Here is a 15,833-nt window from a genome sequence, read left to right on the forward strand (position 1 = left end):
GAACGTTTTATCTGGATTGAATATGGTTCTACTGTGCTAAGCCTATTTTTGTATACTAATTAATGTCAATATTGTTGTATTCACATTTTGTACTTAAAAAAATAATACGAAAAAAAAAACCCAACAACAACAACAATCGGGATTTCAAAATTAGGTTTGGGTTCTGAGAGTTTTACTGGTTGTTTTAAAATATTTTTAAACACAAAATATAATACACGATTTAAAAGAATGAATAATAATACCAACCATTTATCTAAAAAACAAACAATTAACTCCATACTCTGTGAAGTTTCAGCATAAATTTTGAATAATTGTACATCTAGTGCCCTAAAGAGTGTGTGAGGTAAACAGCACTATGTTCTAGTGCCCTACAAAGTGTGTGTAAGGTAAACAGCACTATGTTCTAGTGTCCTACAGAGTGTGTGTGAGGTAAACAGCACTATGTTCTAGTGCCCTACAGAGTGTGTGTGAGGTAAACAGCACTATGTTCTAGTGCCCTACAGAGTGTGTGTGAGGTAAACAGCACTATGTTCTAGTGCCCTACAGAGTGTGTGTGAGGTAAACAGCACCATGTTCTAGTGCCCTACAGAGTGTGTGTGAGGTAAACAGCACCATGTTCTAGTGCCCTACAGAGTGTGTGTGAGGTAAACAGCACTATGTTCTAGTGCCCTACAGAGTGTGTGTGAGGTAAACAGCACCATGTTCTAGTGCCCTACAGAGTGTGTGTGAGGTAAACAGCACCATGTTCTAGTGCCCTACAGAGTGTGTGTGAGGTAAACAGCACCATGTTCTAGTGCCCTACAGAGTGTGTGTGAGGTAAACTGCACCATGTTCTAGTGCCCTACAGAGTGTGTGAGGTAAACTGCACTATGTTCTAGTGCCCTACAGAGTGTGTGAGGTAAACCGCACTATGTTCTAGTGCCCTACAGAGTGTGTGAGGTAAACAGCACTATGTTCTAGTGTCCTACAGAGTGTGTGAGGTAAACAGCACTATGTTCTAGTGCCCTACAGAGTGTGTGTGAGGTAAACAGCACTATGTTCTAGTGCCCTACAGAGTGTGTGAGGTAAACAGCACTATGTTCTAGTGCCCTACAGAGTGTGTGAGGTAAACAGCACTATGTTCCAGCCTGTGTAGCGCACTAGCATAGGAAGTAGAAGCCCATTTAGGACTGAGCCACTGTTAGCCGAGTGTAACTTACCTTGAGCTTTACAGCAGAACGCAGTTAACCACCTCAAATACACCCACAACGGATCAGATGGAACTGTGGGGGTAAAACCCTGTCAGAAATATTGGAATGTAAAGATGATTAGTAGAGTCGGAGAGCTCAGCTCATCAATCAGCAACACTGCAGCACGGCTTCTTCTGCTTCTGGGAATGTGTGGAGGAATGTAAACAAAACATTTACAGCGACACCTACTGAAGCATTAGTGCACTTGCATGGGACTTCATACACAAAAGTCAATCAGTCTAGGAACCTCTGTATTTAAACTAGGGACAGTGGAGGCAAATGGCAAATTAATTCCCATTTTGTACAGCCGTGGTAGGACCTCCGGTCAACATTCATACCATACAGTGAATTTGGAACGCCAATTAGCCTAGTCTTTGGACTGTAGGAGGAAATCCACCATGCAAAGGAAGAACTACTGCACTATGTTCTAGAAGGAAATGGAAACAACAAAACTTTTTTTTTCACAAAGATAATCCATGTACACAGACCAAACATTGGAATCAAAGCCAGGACCTGGCTGTACAAGGCAATAGTGCTAACCACTAAGCGACCATGCCACCAAAGTGGAGTTTTTTTAATTCATTTAAATGAAATCGACCACCAGAAGGAACAAGAGATTAATTTAGAGTGTTTTAGCTTTAGAGTGTGATTATTAAAAAAAAAAAATGTTATTGGTTTTTATAAAATTTTGATTCTAAGAAAGAACAAGGTCTGAATTGTTAAGCTTTAAGATTAATAAAAAAAAAGATTTATTGCTTGTTGTGTTCACTGCACAAATGCACGCACACAATGTGTTTGAAGATCTGTGTCTGAAAAGCTGTTTGTGTGTCTGTTTCTTATGGGCAGTGAGCATATTTAAGCTTTTGGCCAGGTGCACTTTCCTGTACAACCCATACATCAGTAGAACCAGGCATTCATAGGGAACACATCAGTCACAGAAGCCTCGCTTACACTGCAGGTCTCGATGCCCAATTCTGATTTGTTGCCTACAGTATATCTGATGTTTTTGACCGTCTGTTTACACGTTCTTTCAACTATGACCCTTATCCGATTTAAGTGTTTACACTTGCCATACCATCTGAAACATTGCGCATCTGTCTGTTTACACGACAATTACATTAGCACATATCTGAAGGAGGCCTAAAACCGATCTTAAAATATCTGAATGTATGTGTTTTTTTCCTGTTTACATGGACATAGAACATATCCCATGCGTCACATGAGCAAAAAATCGGAGTTGGGTCACATTTAACTGACAGTGTAAACGTACCAGGAGAGACCCGGAGAGACAGATGAAGGGAAATACATTTGCATTTTACATTATAGTATGTCTGCATAAGCTACCTTGAAAGTTGTATATATTGTATTTATGTATTATTAGCATGTATAAAAAGTTAGTATTAATATTATAACATTTGCCACTCAGTTCGCTTACCTTAATGTTTGTAGTAAAAGTAATCACCGTGTGTCTGTTAGTTATTTCAGACTGATCTGATGCATGGCTTTAAGTTCTGTTCTGTGAGACGTTTGCTGTAATTTTTGCTCTGGCGAACTCCCCTTTAGTGTGCTGCAAAAACAAGCCTCAGCCTTGCTAAGATTATGGGGGAGGAGACCCACTTAACACAGGGAGAACATGCAAAATCCATGCACACAGAGCCAGGAATCAAACCTGGCCAGGAATTTTACCCAGGCCCTGGAGGTGCAAGGCGATAGCGTTAACTAAGCCACCATGCCGCAGAGGATGGTCCTTGTGTAGATTTATTAAGCTTTATACTGAAAATATTGATTCCTAAACTTGCATGATGTCACCACATTACTTACCATCCTGTTCAGGTACTTATCATGCCCTGAGGAACATATCGGTTAATCACAGTTTAGATCATTACTGTTCATTTTAAATTACCCAGTCCATCAACATCTCACTTCTACAATTTATAAACCTACAGTCACAAAGGTTAGTGCCTACTCTTTTAATTCTGTTTTTTTTTTTTTTTGAGTGTGTGTAAAAACACAATAAAAATCACCTGGATCATAGCAGGTCTCAGTATTAGGCAAATACAACCTCAGATGAACAAGAAGATGTAACTTTTTTTTTTACTGCAGGATTATTCATTTCATAAAAATGAGGCCAAAAGAACAAGGTTTTTGGGGACTGGCTTAGGCTTTCTCTTAAGGTCCCGCTACAGCATTTCAGTTGGGTTAAAGTCTGAAAGAGGAAATGGAAACAACAAAACTTTTTTTTCACAAAGATGATAATGCAAGTAGATTCAATTCATATTAAATTCAATTCTGCATGTATTTAATTCAACAGTCAACATGTTTCTCTCAAATTTCAAATAGTACTTCATTGTTTTAATTTGGAAGACTTAATTTGGCATAAAGTGCTAAATGTAAAAGAAGAGGAGGACTTGCTGGACTGACGGGCAGGAGTCAGGTCTCGTCTCATGTTTCAGTCTCATTTCTCAGCTCAAATATTTATAAGTAGACATTTTACTTAATGAGTTTTCGCATTGCTCTGCTTAAAGACAAGATCCTGAGATAGGCCCAGGTCAGGATAAAAGAACAGAGATCAGAGTGGATCAGCAGGAAGACACATTAGAACTATGTTTTTATTTTGGAGGAGGAGGAACTTGGGTGATACTTTTCAGTATCTTTTGACAATGTATATACAGTATACCAGGAATGTGTAGATATTAAATTAACATACTGTAATGGATACTTGCTTGTTGTTTAGATGGTGATTGGCCCCATACCAGACCTCAGTCAGAGTGAGAGTTAGATCATGTCTGATGATGATGGTTGATCATGTAGGCCTGTGGCGACCAGCATTTACTACCCACAGCTTCATAAATCTCAGTGCGCTATCATGATTTTTAGAGAGTTAAACCCACATAACAAGAAGTGCCTCAAGCATGGTTGTACAAGTTTAAAATTTAGGACATTTTGTAATAATCTGTTTCGCCACTTCAAAAATCTTTCCTGTGTCCCTGTTCTGAGGAGAACAGTTGCAAGTCCACATCCTTTACTGTGTGAATGAGTTTGTGCTGCTGAAAAGTTGTGTGTGTCCTAAAACTCTTTCCACACTCTGAACAGTATGGTTTCTTACTAGTGTGAACGCGCTGGTGTTGTTGGAGGGTACATCTTTGGGTGAAACGTTTTCCACAGTCCAAGCACTGATACGGCTTCTCTCCTGTGTGAATTAGTTGGTGTCTTTGGAGACTACTGTTTACAGTAAAACTTTTTCCACACTGTGAGCAATGATACGGCTTTTCTCCTGTATGAATGCCCTGGTGTTTTATGAGATCACGACTCTCAGTAAAACTCCTCCCGCACTCCGAGCACTGATACGGCTTCTCTCCTGTGTGAACACGCTGGTGTTGTTGGAGAGTACCGCTTTGTGTAAAACGCTTTCCACAGTTTAAACACTGATATGGCTTCTCTCCTGTGTGAATTCGTTGGTGTTTTTCAAGATTACCGCTCTCAGTGAAACCCTTCCCGCACTGTAAGCACTGATATGGCTTCTCTCCAGTGTGAATGCGCTGGTGCTGATGGAGAGAACCTCTTTGTGTAAAACGTTTGCCACAATCTAAGCACTGATACGGTGTCTCTCCTGTGTGAACACGCTGGTGTTGTTGGAGAGTACCACTTTGTGTGAACCGCATCCCACACTCTAAACACCGATATGGCTTCTCCCCAGTGTGAATTCGTTGGTGTCTTTCAAGATTACCACTCACAGTAAAACTCTTGCCACACTCTGAGCACTGATACGGCTTCTCCCCAGTGTGAATGCGCTGGTGTTGTTGGAAGGAGCTCAACACACTAAAACTCTTTCCACACTCTTGACAGTAATAGGGTTTCTCCCCAGTGTGAACACATTGGTGCACTCGCAGTGATTTTTCTCGATTGAAACCTTTCCCACAGTTTAAGCACTGATACAGCTTTTGTTTTGTGTGAAGCTGCTGGCAGTTTTCGAGATTTCTTGTTTTACTGAAACTGTTCTCACAGTGTGCTGACTGATGAGTTTGGTTTTGCAAGAGTCTGTGAGAGGTGTTGGTGTGGAAAGGCCCAGATGAACTGTGGTGAGTACTGCTTTCTGTGGGATCCAAAATTTCTAATTCAATCTCCTCTGACTTCTCCAAAGCTAGAGTTCCTGTGGAAGGAAATATAACACATGAAGGAAAACGGACTGCAGAAGACAGGATACCACTCACTGGTAACAGAAAAATCAATAACTCCATTATTTTACCAAATAACCCTTGAGAAATGTACAAAATGAAATTCAGAGCTTACACAAAAACCTTGTCAGTCTGAAAAGCAGCGCATGCATCTGGAGGAAAGTTTTAAACAGCATTTGGTCTTATGCAAACGTTTAGGCAATCCTTGATTAACAGATTTTGGTGATTTTTTTTTATTGAAAAAATGTTGGGGCCAGGGGTAGCTCAGTGGTTAAGGCATTGGACTACGGTTCGGAAGATCCCAGGTTCAAACCCCACAACCACCAAGTTGCCACTGTTGGGCCCTTGAGCAAGGCCCTTAACCCTCAACTGCTTAGATGTGTAATGAGATAAAAAATGTAAGTCACTCTGGATAAGAGCGTCTGCCAAATGCCTAAATGTAAATCTAAATGTAAATGTTAACACAGTCTCTCTTGGAACCAGAAAAAATGCACAATATTTTTTAGCAAACATCGATGCATAGTTACTACGCCATAAATTGAACAAAAATAATAAATAAAAACATCATGATGGCACTGTGCAAAAGTTTGGGCACTCTAAGGCCATGTCCACACATAGCCGGGTAATTTTTTTTAAAACAAAGATTTTTCACTGCAATTTTCACCTTTCGTCCACACGCAAACGCCATTTTGGTCATTGAAAACAGAGCTTTTGGAAAACTTCGTTCAAAGTGAAGATTACCCAAAACTCTGTTTTCAGTGGTGTTGCGTGTACAGGAGATTTTGGCTTGTTGTAACGTCACCTTGTGGCGATGATATACAGTCTTCTTTATTTGATGTCAGCTTTGTTTATGAGGATATTTTTTGCAATGGTGGATGTACGTACAGTAAACTAGAGACTGTGGTAATGTTGCGTACTGGTCTTTTTACATGCGCATACATACATGCAGTTACACATTATGTTAATGAACCGAGGTGCCTGAATGTACTACTAAGCTCACTGCTGCTACATACTGTACAAAACTCTGACGACACAGACCCCGCAGACAGTGACTGCTGTTTTGGACGAGACCCGTCGGATTTCTACAAAGCGCATTTCTACTGTTTTGCGTTTTTATGTGGACAAAGATATTTTTTAAACGTAGTTCATGTGGACGGAATTATTTTTAAAAACTCAGTTTTTAAGAATACCCAGCTACGTCTGGACATGGCCCAAGAGTTCCAGAGTTTCAGATTCTTTTTTTTAAGGTTTCAGACCTTAATCAGCTCATTAGATCTGATGCATGGCAACAGCTGTCATTAGTTAATGCCAATTTCAAATCTTTACAAAGACTTTTACTCTTCAAACCTTGTGCACACACTTGCAGACACTCAACAACCATGGGTTCCTCTAAGCAGCTGTGTAAGATTCTGAAAATTAAAGTTATTGATGCCCACAATGCAGGAGAAGCCTACAAAAAGATTGCAAAGCATTGTCAGCTTGCAGTTTCCACTGTGAGAAATGTACTTAAGAGATGGCAGTTCAGGGGAACTGTGGAGGTCAAGATGAGCTCCGGAAGACCAAGAAAACTATCATAAAGAACTGCTTGTATGCTGGACAGAAAGACAAATCAAAACCCCCATTTGACTGCAAAAGTCTGCAGGGAGATTTAGCAGACTCAGGAGTGGTGGTGGACCGTTCCACTGTGCAGTGATGCTTGCACTGACAAGACCTTCTGGTAAGAGTCAGCTAAAGAAACCCTTACCTGCATCCCCATCATAAAATCCAACGTCAGAAATATGCAACAGAACATCTATAGTACAGACGTCTGATGCATTCTGGAAACAAGTGCTGTGAACTGATGAAGTTAAAATAGAACTCTTTGGCCACAATTAGCAAAGGCCATGTTAGCAGAAAATAAAGGAGCAGCATTTAATTTAAAAGAACACCTTGTAACTATTAAGCATTTGGGTGGATCTATCGTGCTTTGGGGTTGTGTTGCAGCAAGTCGCACAGGAAACATTGCAAGGGTGGAGGGAAGAATGGATTCCACTAAATACCAGCAAATTCTGAAAGCAAACATCACACCGTCTGTAAAAAAGCTGAAGCTGGAAATAGGATGGCTTCTATAATGGGACTTGTTTTTTTTTTTTTTATCTTTGTTTAATTTATAACATAAAAAGTAACTATGCATCAATGTTTGCTGAAAATATTGTGCATTTTTTCCATTTCCAAGAAAGACTGTGTTAACATCTTTTCAATAAGAAAAAATTACAAAAAAATCTGTTATTTATTAAGGGCTGCCTAAACTTTAGCATACGATTGTATTTATAGGCTTCCTGCTGACAAAAAGGGGGAGTTGATTAGCAGTAAATAATTAAACTAAAATAGATAAACAGGGACAGGTTTGGAATCTAAAGGCCATGTTGACGATGTTCAGTCATAACTTCATATCAATCAAATTATAATAAAAATAATAGTTAAAGGCAGCAGCATCCAAAGGAGGTAGATTTCATGTCCCAGGGGTGCACTAGTTGCCTTAAAAGTCAATTGTCTGGGACCCAAGGCATTTTAGAAGTTCTACAAAGGGAACCAAGATTACTTATCAATCACACTTAGAGGCAGGAATGTATTTTTATTACATCATACACAGCAGATCATTAAATGACAAGAAAAATGTAATATTTAAAATATAATGATTTAGAAAAACATTGTAATATTTTGATATGGGTCAATGACGTGACGCCCCCTTTTTCTGTCCGGGTTAATTTTATTTTGCAGAAAAAACTAAAAAATACATAAAAATTTCTCATCTACTTGTTATACCTTCTTTACCTACTAAACCACTCTAACTTTTCCAAATTTTTTAATTTTTCATCATTTTTCTGCTATCCGAAGTGCCAAAACACCATATGGGGCGACCGTCCGGCCTTGACTTTAGTTAGGACAACTAGTTTAAAAACACTTTAAATCAACTTAAATATATCCCTTTTCCTAGTTGGCATAATTTTAAACATGTTTTACATCCATTGACAAAACTATAAAGCATTTGCTCATATATTTCTATCATGATATACAAACGAATGTTGTCCGAATTATGTTGATTCTATCTATTTCATCCGGGGTGACCATCAACAAACCACAATTTTGGAACCTTTATTTTAAAAAACATCTCAAGGATGGGATACTGCATCAGCCAGACACAAGTGAAGACCCCCTGGAAACAACTGTATAGTAAATCAGTCTCTCTCATATAGTAAGAAAAAGCTGTTTTTTAACTGCTGTAATGTCGTAGGCACTTTTAGTCATCATGTGGGGCGACCACCCCAAAACTGTGAATTATAATTTTTTTCCACAAATCTATATTTTGATGATAAATTTGATAGTGCTTTGTCACTAGAAGAAGCTAGTTTGGTTTCTGAGGCTAACCGTTAGCCTGTTATACTTGAGTGAACTTGAAAACATCATATGGGGCGACCGAGTATCATGTGGGGCGACCACTGCTAAATGTTTTAAATGATAGATATATGTCCTATATTTGTAGTTTTCATATTCTATACATCAATTATATACATAAAGTTAATTGTTTAAGTATAATTATTTGTATATTTTATCTTTTTTTTCCTAAATTCAGCCATTTTCCATTCCTTTTATAGGGATAAACATTTATTTTAACTGGATAATGAGGAAGACTCTGATATTATAGAATAAACTTGTGAAATAATGGTTTTCATAAAATGAAAGGGCACTAAAGTTTATCTTTCTTCATCAGTTTATCTACTTACTGATATGAGTTCAACTAGTCTTAATGATACATAAAAATGTGAATTCTGAGATATATTGCGGTCGCCCCAGATTACTTTTTTAAGGCTATGTTTTATTAACTTAAGTGTAAAAACACTAAAATGACAATTTTTTTACTTTTCTTTATAAAGGCATGTGTACACTACATTCCAAATGTTTAGAAAATGGCCAAACATATCCATATTTTTGGTATTTTAAAATTGGCCTATTAAAAAGTCTTATCCGTCAGTGACCCACATACTGGATTTTGAAGTTTCATGAGCTGTACGCTTTAATCAACTTAATATTTTATTTATTTATTTTTTTAAAAGGCTTAATATTTCATTAGACCGCCTTTTGCTTCGATTGCAACTGTGTTATCGGATATGCTTATGCATTTACATTTACATTTAGGCATTTGGCAGATGCTCTTATCCAGAGCGACTTACATTTTTTTATCTCATTACACACCTGAGCAGTTGAGGGTTAAGGGCCGTGCTCAAGGGCCCAACAGTGGCAACTTGGTGGTTGTGGGGTTTGAACCTGGGATCTTCCGAACAGTAATCCAATGCCTTAACCACTGAGCTACCCCTGGCCCCTTATGCAACATCACTACATTTATTTCCGTACAGAGTCATTAATTTCTCTCCAAAATCTTTATTGATGATCAAAGAGTTCAACCACTTAACTCTCAAATGCTAGGATGTACTGTATAATGAAATAAAAATCGCACAGGATAAGGGCATCTGCCAAAATGCCTAACTAATTCTCTCGGAATATGGCTGTGAGGGAAGGAAAACTCCATAGATTTGATAACCTGGTAATTCAGTACATTCAGGTCGTCAACTGGATTAATTTAACTGTTTTATTGTTATTAAATAGCAGCACTGTAACACCCAGCCACGTGGCAGATGTATGTCAGAAATACAAAGAAAACCTGAGGAGCCAAACTAAAAAAAAAAAAAAAGCTGGAGAGAAAGGGGAGAAAATTTTACTCAATTGCAAAGATTATTATTATTTTTTTTTGTATTTACATTTTTTTTCTCAATGTAATTTTGTTACGATAACAGGTGTTGTTGCAAGAAATACCAGATGATAGTTGGTGATTACTTGAGCTCTCTGCAGGTTCCACATTCTCACATTTAATCTCATCTAAATTCATCATTATTGGAGATCCTATGGAGGAAAATATAAAATATGAATGACTACAAAGCATCCCTTACCGTCAACCGTCTGTATGGATGTGCGTTCCAGAGCCAAGGTCAAAAATGACAAAATTCCAACTGGCAAATTATCTCTCAAACTGTCCTATGTTTTAAATAAACTTCATCTGACTTTGAAACCTGCACTAATTCCAGATCTCTCAAGTCCTGTATACATATACAAACATACACACACAGCTATTACACACTCTCGGTCTGGATCAGTCCTTGTGCCATGTTGTCCTGCACTCTACAGTGAAAAAGTGCTACTAAAAGCCCCAGAAAGTTGCACATCCCAAAGCTGCAACCTGTCTTAATCAAGACCAGTTTACAGGGTAGAATTTCCTTACATCAAGTATATTTAAACAGACTTTTCTTCCCCTGATTTGATGAAGTTGAACTTAAACCTAGGTTTCAGTAAAACTGCTTTGACTGTGAGCAGCGGTGAACGTTGTGTTTGTGTGGGACGTACCTGATGATATTTGGTGAGTACTGGAGATCTCTGTAGGTTCCAAACTCTCACATTTAATCTTTACTGAATTCATCCTAGTTGGATGTTTTGATGTTCTTGCAGAGGTAAATATAAGACATGTAGGAAAGAGGACAGCAGGAAAAGACAGGACAACCCTTACCTGGAGAAGACAGAAGCATAAACGCTCAATAAAATAATTTTAATGACAAATAAATTTAATGACAGTTTAATTTGTTTAAAACAGCACTATGTTCTAGTGCCCTACAGAGTGTGTGAGGTAAACAGCACTATGTCCTAGTGCCCTACAGAGTGTGTGAGGTAAACAGCACTATGTTCTAGTGCCCTACAGAGTGTGTGTGAGGTAAACAGCACTATGTTCCAGTGCCCTTCAGAGTGTGTGTGAGGTAAACAGCACTATGTTCTAGTGCTCTACAGAGTGTGTGTGAGGTAAACAGCACTATGTTCTAGTGCCCTACAGAGTGTGTGTGAGGTGAACAGCACTATGTTCTAGTGCCCTACAGAGTGTGTGAGGTAAACAGCACTATGTTCTAGTGCCCTACAGAGTGTGTGAGGTAAACAGCACTATGTTCTAGTGCCCTACAGAGTGTGTGTGAGGTAAACAGCACTATGTTCTAGTGCCCTACAGAGTGTGTGTGAGGTAAACAGCACTAGGTTCTAGTGCCCTACAGAGTGTGTGTGAGGTAAACAGCACTAGGTTCTAGTGCCCTACAGAGTGTGTTTGAGGTAAACAGCACTATGTTCTAGTGCCCTACAGAGTGTATGAGGTAAACAGCACTATGTTCTAGTGCCCTACAGAGTGTGTGTGAGGTAAACAGCACTATGTTCTAGGGTTAGTGTGTGAGGTAAACAGCACTATGTTCTAGTGCCCTACAGAGTGTGTGAGGTAAACAGCACTATGTTCTAGTGCCCTACAGAGTAGGTGCGTTCGACTTCATGCGGCGCTGCACAGACCGATCGCCGGCTGACTTGAAGTAGTGCATGCCGGTTAGAAATTTTGTCCGACTTGAACCGGCGCCGACGCCACGTGACGTTCACGTGTGGCATCAAAGTAACGCGAGAGCGTTTCGAGAACAGCCGGCTTGCTCAGCCAGCGCAGCATTTCAGGAGCGACTGCGCCAGGCTGTGATGACGTCACAGCTTCTCATGATTGGCCACATTCACCACATGACGATAATCACGAGTCTTTCGTGCCTTAATCCATATAATTGCATAATAAATCAATTTGCATGCCATTTCGTGAATTTTTTCCTTTAAATTCTTTATGTTGGATTTGTGCATAAGTTTATTGTACTGTTTTCATTCAGACCACTTATAGTATTCAGCTGCATATTTAAGTAATATTTTTAATGGAATAACTAAAATGTCACAGAGATTTTAATGTAATGTGGTCAACATTGAATGATGCTGAAATCTGTAGTTGCTGCTTCACTTGCATGTGTTGCATTGTGCTAGTGTGCATTGTCCAGTGAAAAATACAACATTTAGATCACTTTTATACACTGGTATAAATTATAATAAAGACAAATACATTGTGCTTGTGCATCTATGATTTTTCTCGGTAGCTTCACACACCTTGAGTATAGTCCCATGGTCTCTCATTTCGCATATATAAAGACCATGCATTACCAAGTGCAAGAAAAAACAAAATGAATAATATAACAATGAATGTGAAGGACAGCAAAGGAAGAACCTTTACGCTTAAGGTTTCCAAGGAAATTGCAGAAAGAATGAAAACTGGTAAGTAAATGGAAGAACTGGAATAAATACAAGTTAACAATGATTTGTGTGATTTCTATTAATTTTTCAACAAAACAACAGCAGTGGTACAGGTATCTTAACAACAGGCAACATTCTAATGGCTATAAATTCTTAAATGCAAAGACAAAAATAAAAACAAATCACAAAACAAGTTTAGAAAGGCATAGTCAATGGAGACCTTCAAGAAAGTTCCAGAGAGAGGACTGTGTGATAGTTTTGAGTATTTCCCCAGATGTTCCTCTCTGATGTCATGGCAAAAGTTACAGCCGTTGACACAAAACAAGATAAACACTTGTGATGAACAAACACATACTGGACACATAAGTGACAACTAAATTTTCAGCTTTCTCTCTAAATAGCTCCTACAGTATCAGCGATCTAGCTTGTGCTGCAGTGTTCCCCCACCTCCTTCTCTATGTCCCTCTACCTCCACTGAGTCACCTGTACCCCTAAATCTCAGTTTTGTGAAACCACCAACCAGCCAGTGCCCTGTGCAACAGACACCTATTAGCCAGGACCTACCGACTACCACCCTAAAAACCGATGCAGTGGGTGGTAATCCTTCAGGAGCCAGAAACCCATCCTCCGTCCAGATAGACCGCCCTGAATCACAAGGTATGGCACCTAAGACTGGAAAAAAGATGCATGTGTTTGCAGTGGTAAAAAACTTTTTTTCAGAAATCACACACAAAATGACGTTGCTACTTTTGGACCTTACAAAAACTTATCAGCAACTCTACTTCCGCAACAAAACTGCTTTTTATAAAAAGCTACAAACTACTTTTTCACAAAAAGGATACACCTTGTCAAGTTGAAAAATTAGGAAAAAAGTTAACCAACATGTTAACTACTTACAAAAGAGTTAAGGATCGCCGCCGTGCAACTGGGGAGGGAAAGCAAACCTGGGAGTACTACACAGTAAGTCTAAGACTGCACTGTATAAGATCATTTTGCATCTTATTACAAAGTCACTTTCGTATCACATTGTGCTTTTTCTGCAGCAAATGGATGAGCTATTTGGGTCCTCTGGAATAGGAACTGCACCACCTGGAACTATCTGCTCTACTCCTCTATGTGTGGAAGATCCACCTTCTCAAAACAGGCCTCCATCAATCTCTCTTCCTCAAGCTCAGGCAGCAGGTGCTTCTGTAGACGAGCAGCCGGGGACCTCTGCCAGTACAAGCATGGCCAGGAGGCAGAGATCCTCACAATTTTTTGAGGCATATGAAGCGCATGCAGAACGAAGAACAGCTGTGCTTGAGTCTCTTGTAAGGCCGGACCTGAAGAGATGGCGTCAACTAAAAGAGAGGCGCAGACGATCTTTTGAAAAAAAAAAGATGTTGACCAGTTTGGGAACTGTTGTGGAGGAGCTAAAGAAAATCGGAAGACAACAAGTGCAAATTATACAGTTACTAAAACCTTCTTGAAAACATGGCAAATAAAGCTTATTCTGTTTTAAGCAAATGTCTATGTACTTTTATTGTCATCTTTCCAATGTTATAAATTGCCTCTTATTTTCAGTTACAATTTCAAAATGCACTTTGAGGTGACACTTCAGAGCTCTTGCCTTGCATTTGTTGCACTTTCATACAATTTTACTAGTAAGTCTTACAGACTAAATTATATTAACTGTCTACAATTTTTAACTTTCACTGAAATGATTGCATGTTGGTACTGCAACATAAGACCTAACATAACACCACTAAACAAGACATAATTTGATTAAGTATAAGCTTGATTTGTAAAACAGTATTTGTTCAGTAACTTTAAAATGAAATGATTTACACATGCACATATATTGTTTATAAACTTACCGTCGTGGTTCATCCTGCTGCATTTCTTCCAACAAAAAAAGGTATTTCTATAGCTTCCAGTTCATCTGCAATAAAGTAGGCAAACGCCACGTGATCTGCCATGTTTGAGGAGGCAACGAGATCCCCAACTTGTCCGACTTGACGGCTCCGTTTTCAGCTCCTCCCCGACTGCTTCCGGCTAATCTCACCGATCGGTCTGCACAGCGCAGCATGAGCTCGAACGCACCTAGTGTGTGTGTGAGGTAAACAGCACTATGTTCTAGTGTCCTACAGAGTGTGTGTGAGGTAAACAGCACTATGTTCTAGTGCCCTACAGAGTGTGTGAGGTAAACAGCACTATGTTCTAGTGCCCTACAGAGTGTGTGAGGTAAACAGCACTATGTTCTAGTGTCCTACAGAGTGTGTGTGAGGTAAACAGCACTATGTTCTAGTGTCCTACTGAGTGTGTGTGAGGTAAACAGCACTATGTTCTAGTGCCCTACAAAGTGTGTGTGAGGTAAACAGCACTAGGTTCTAGTGCCCTACAGAGTGTGTGTGAGGTAAACAGCACTATGTATTAGTGCCCTACAGAGTGTGTGAGGTAAACAGCACTATGTTCTATTGCCCTACAGAGTGTGTGAGGTAAACAGCACTATGTTCTAGTGCCCTACAGAGTGTGTGAGGTAAACAGCACTATGTTCTAGTGCCCTACAGAGTGTGTGAGGTAAACAGCACTATGTTCTAGTGCCCTACAGAGTGTGTGAGGTAAACAGCACTATGTTCTAGTGCCCTACAGAGTGTGTGTGAGGTAAACAGCACTATGTTCTAGTGTCCTACAGAGTGTGTGAGAGGTAAACAGCACTATGTTCTAGTGTCCTACAGAGTGTGTGTGAGGTAAACAGCACTATGTTCTAGTGCCCTACAGAGTGTGTGAGGTAAACAGCACTAGGTTCTAGTGCCCTACAGAGTGTGTGTGAGGTAAACAGCACTATGTATTAGTGCCCTACAGAGTGTGTGAGGTAAACAGCACTATGTTCTAGTGCCCTACAGAGTGTGTGAGGTAAACAGCACTATGTTCTAGTGCCCTACAGAGTGTGTGAGGTAAACAGCACTATGTATTAGTGCCCTACAGAGTGTGTGAGGTAAACAGCACTATGTTCTAGTGCCCTACAGAGTGTGTGAGGTAAACAGCACTATGTTCTAGTGTCCTACAGAGTGTGTGTGAGGTAAACAGCACTATGTTCTAGTGTCCTACAGAGTGTGTGTGAGGTAAACAGCACTATGTTCTAGTGCCCTACAGAGTGTGTGTGAGGTAAACAGCACTAGGTTCTAGTGCCCTACAGAGTGTGTGTGAGGTAAACAGCACTATGTATTAGTGCCCTACAGAGTGTGTGAGGTAAACAGCACTATGTTCTATTGCC

At 39.5% G+C, this 15,833-nt stretch overlaps 1 protein-coding gene and 1 long non-coding RNA gene across 9 annotated transcripts in view; both read right to left on the reverse strand.

Annotated features, from left to right (window-relative positions):
• The window catches only part of LOC128526242 (zinc finger protein 239-like), a 50,410-nt gene that overhangs the window by 16,393 nt on the left and 18,184 nt on the right, over positions 1-15,833 (reverse strand). For 3 of the 8 annotated variants that reach the window (XR_008360790.1, XM_053497885.1, XM_053497879.1), the window contains exon 1: positions 1,200-1,755. Coding sequence is in view for 4 of the 8 variants with exons in the window: in XM_053497880.1 (XP_053353855.1) it covers positions 4,196-5,379; positions 10,841-10,913 (1,257 nt within the window). In the remaining 4 variants the exon portion in view is untranslated. Of the gene's footprint in view, positions 1-1,199; positions 1,756-3,264; positions 3,436-3,506; positions 5,380-10,255; positions 10,343-10,840; positions 11,001-15,833 lie in introns of those variants that run through there. The other 5 variants (XM_053497884.1, XM_053497881.1, XR_008360789.1 and 2 more) reach the window with 4 other exon arrangements.
• On the reverse strand, positions 12,683-14,514 carry LOC128526257 (uncharacterized). Its single transcript, XR_008360791.1, has 3 exons — positions 14,434-14,514; positions 13,475-13,989; positions 12,683-13,249 (listed from the first exon to the last, which is right to left on the reverse strand). It is a non-coding gene; the product is annotated as an uncharacterized LOC128526257 (long non-coding RNA).

The sequence above is a fragment of the Clarias gariepinus genome, chromosome 6, assembly GCF_024256425.1.
Source record: "Clarias gariepinus isolate MV-2021 ecotype Netherlands chromosome 6, CGAR_prim_01v2, whole genome shotgun sequence".
In the NCBI taxonomy this organism is placed as follows: Eukaryota; Metazoa; Chordata; class Actinopteri; order Siluriformes; family Clariidae; genus Clarias; species Clarias gariepinus.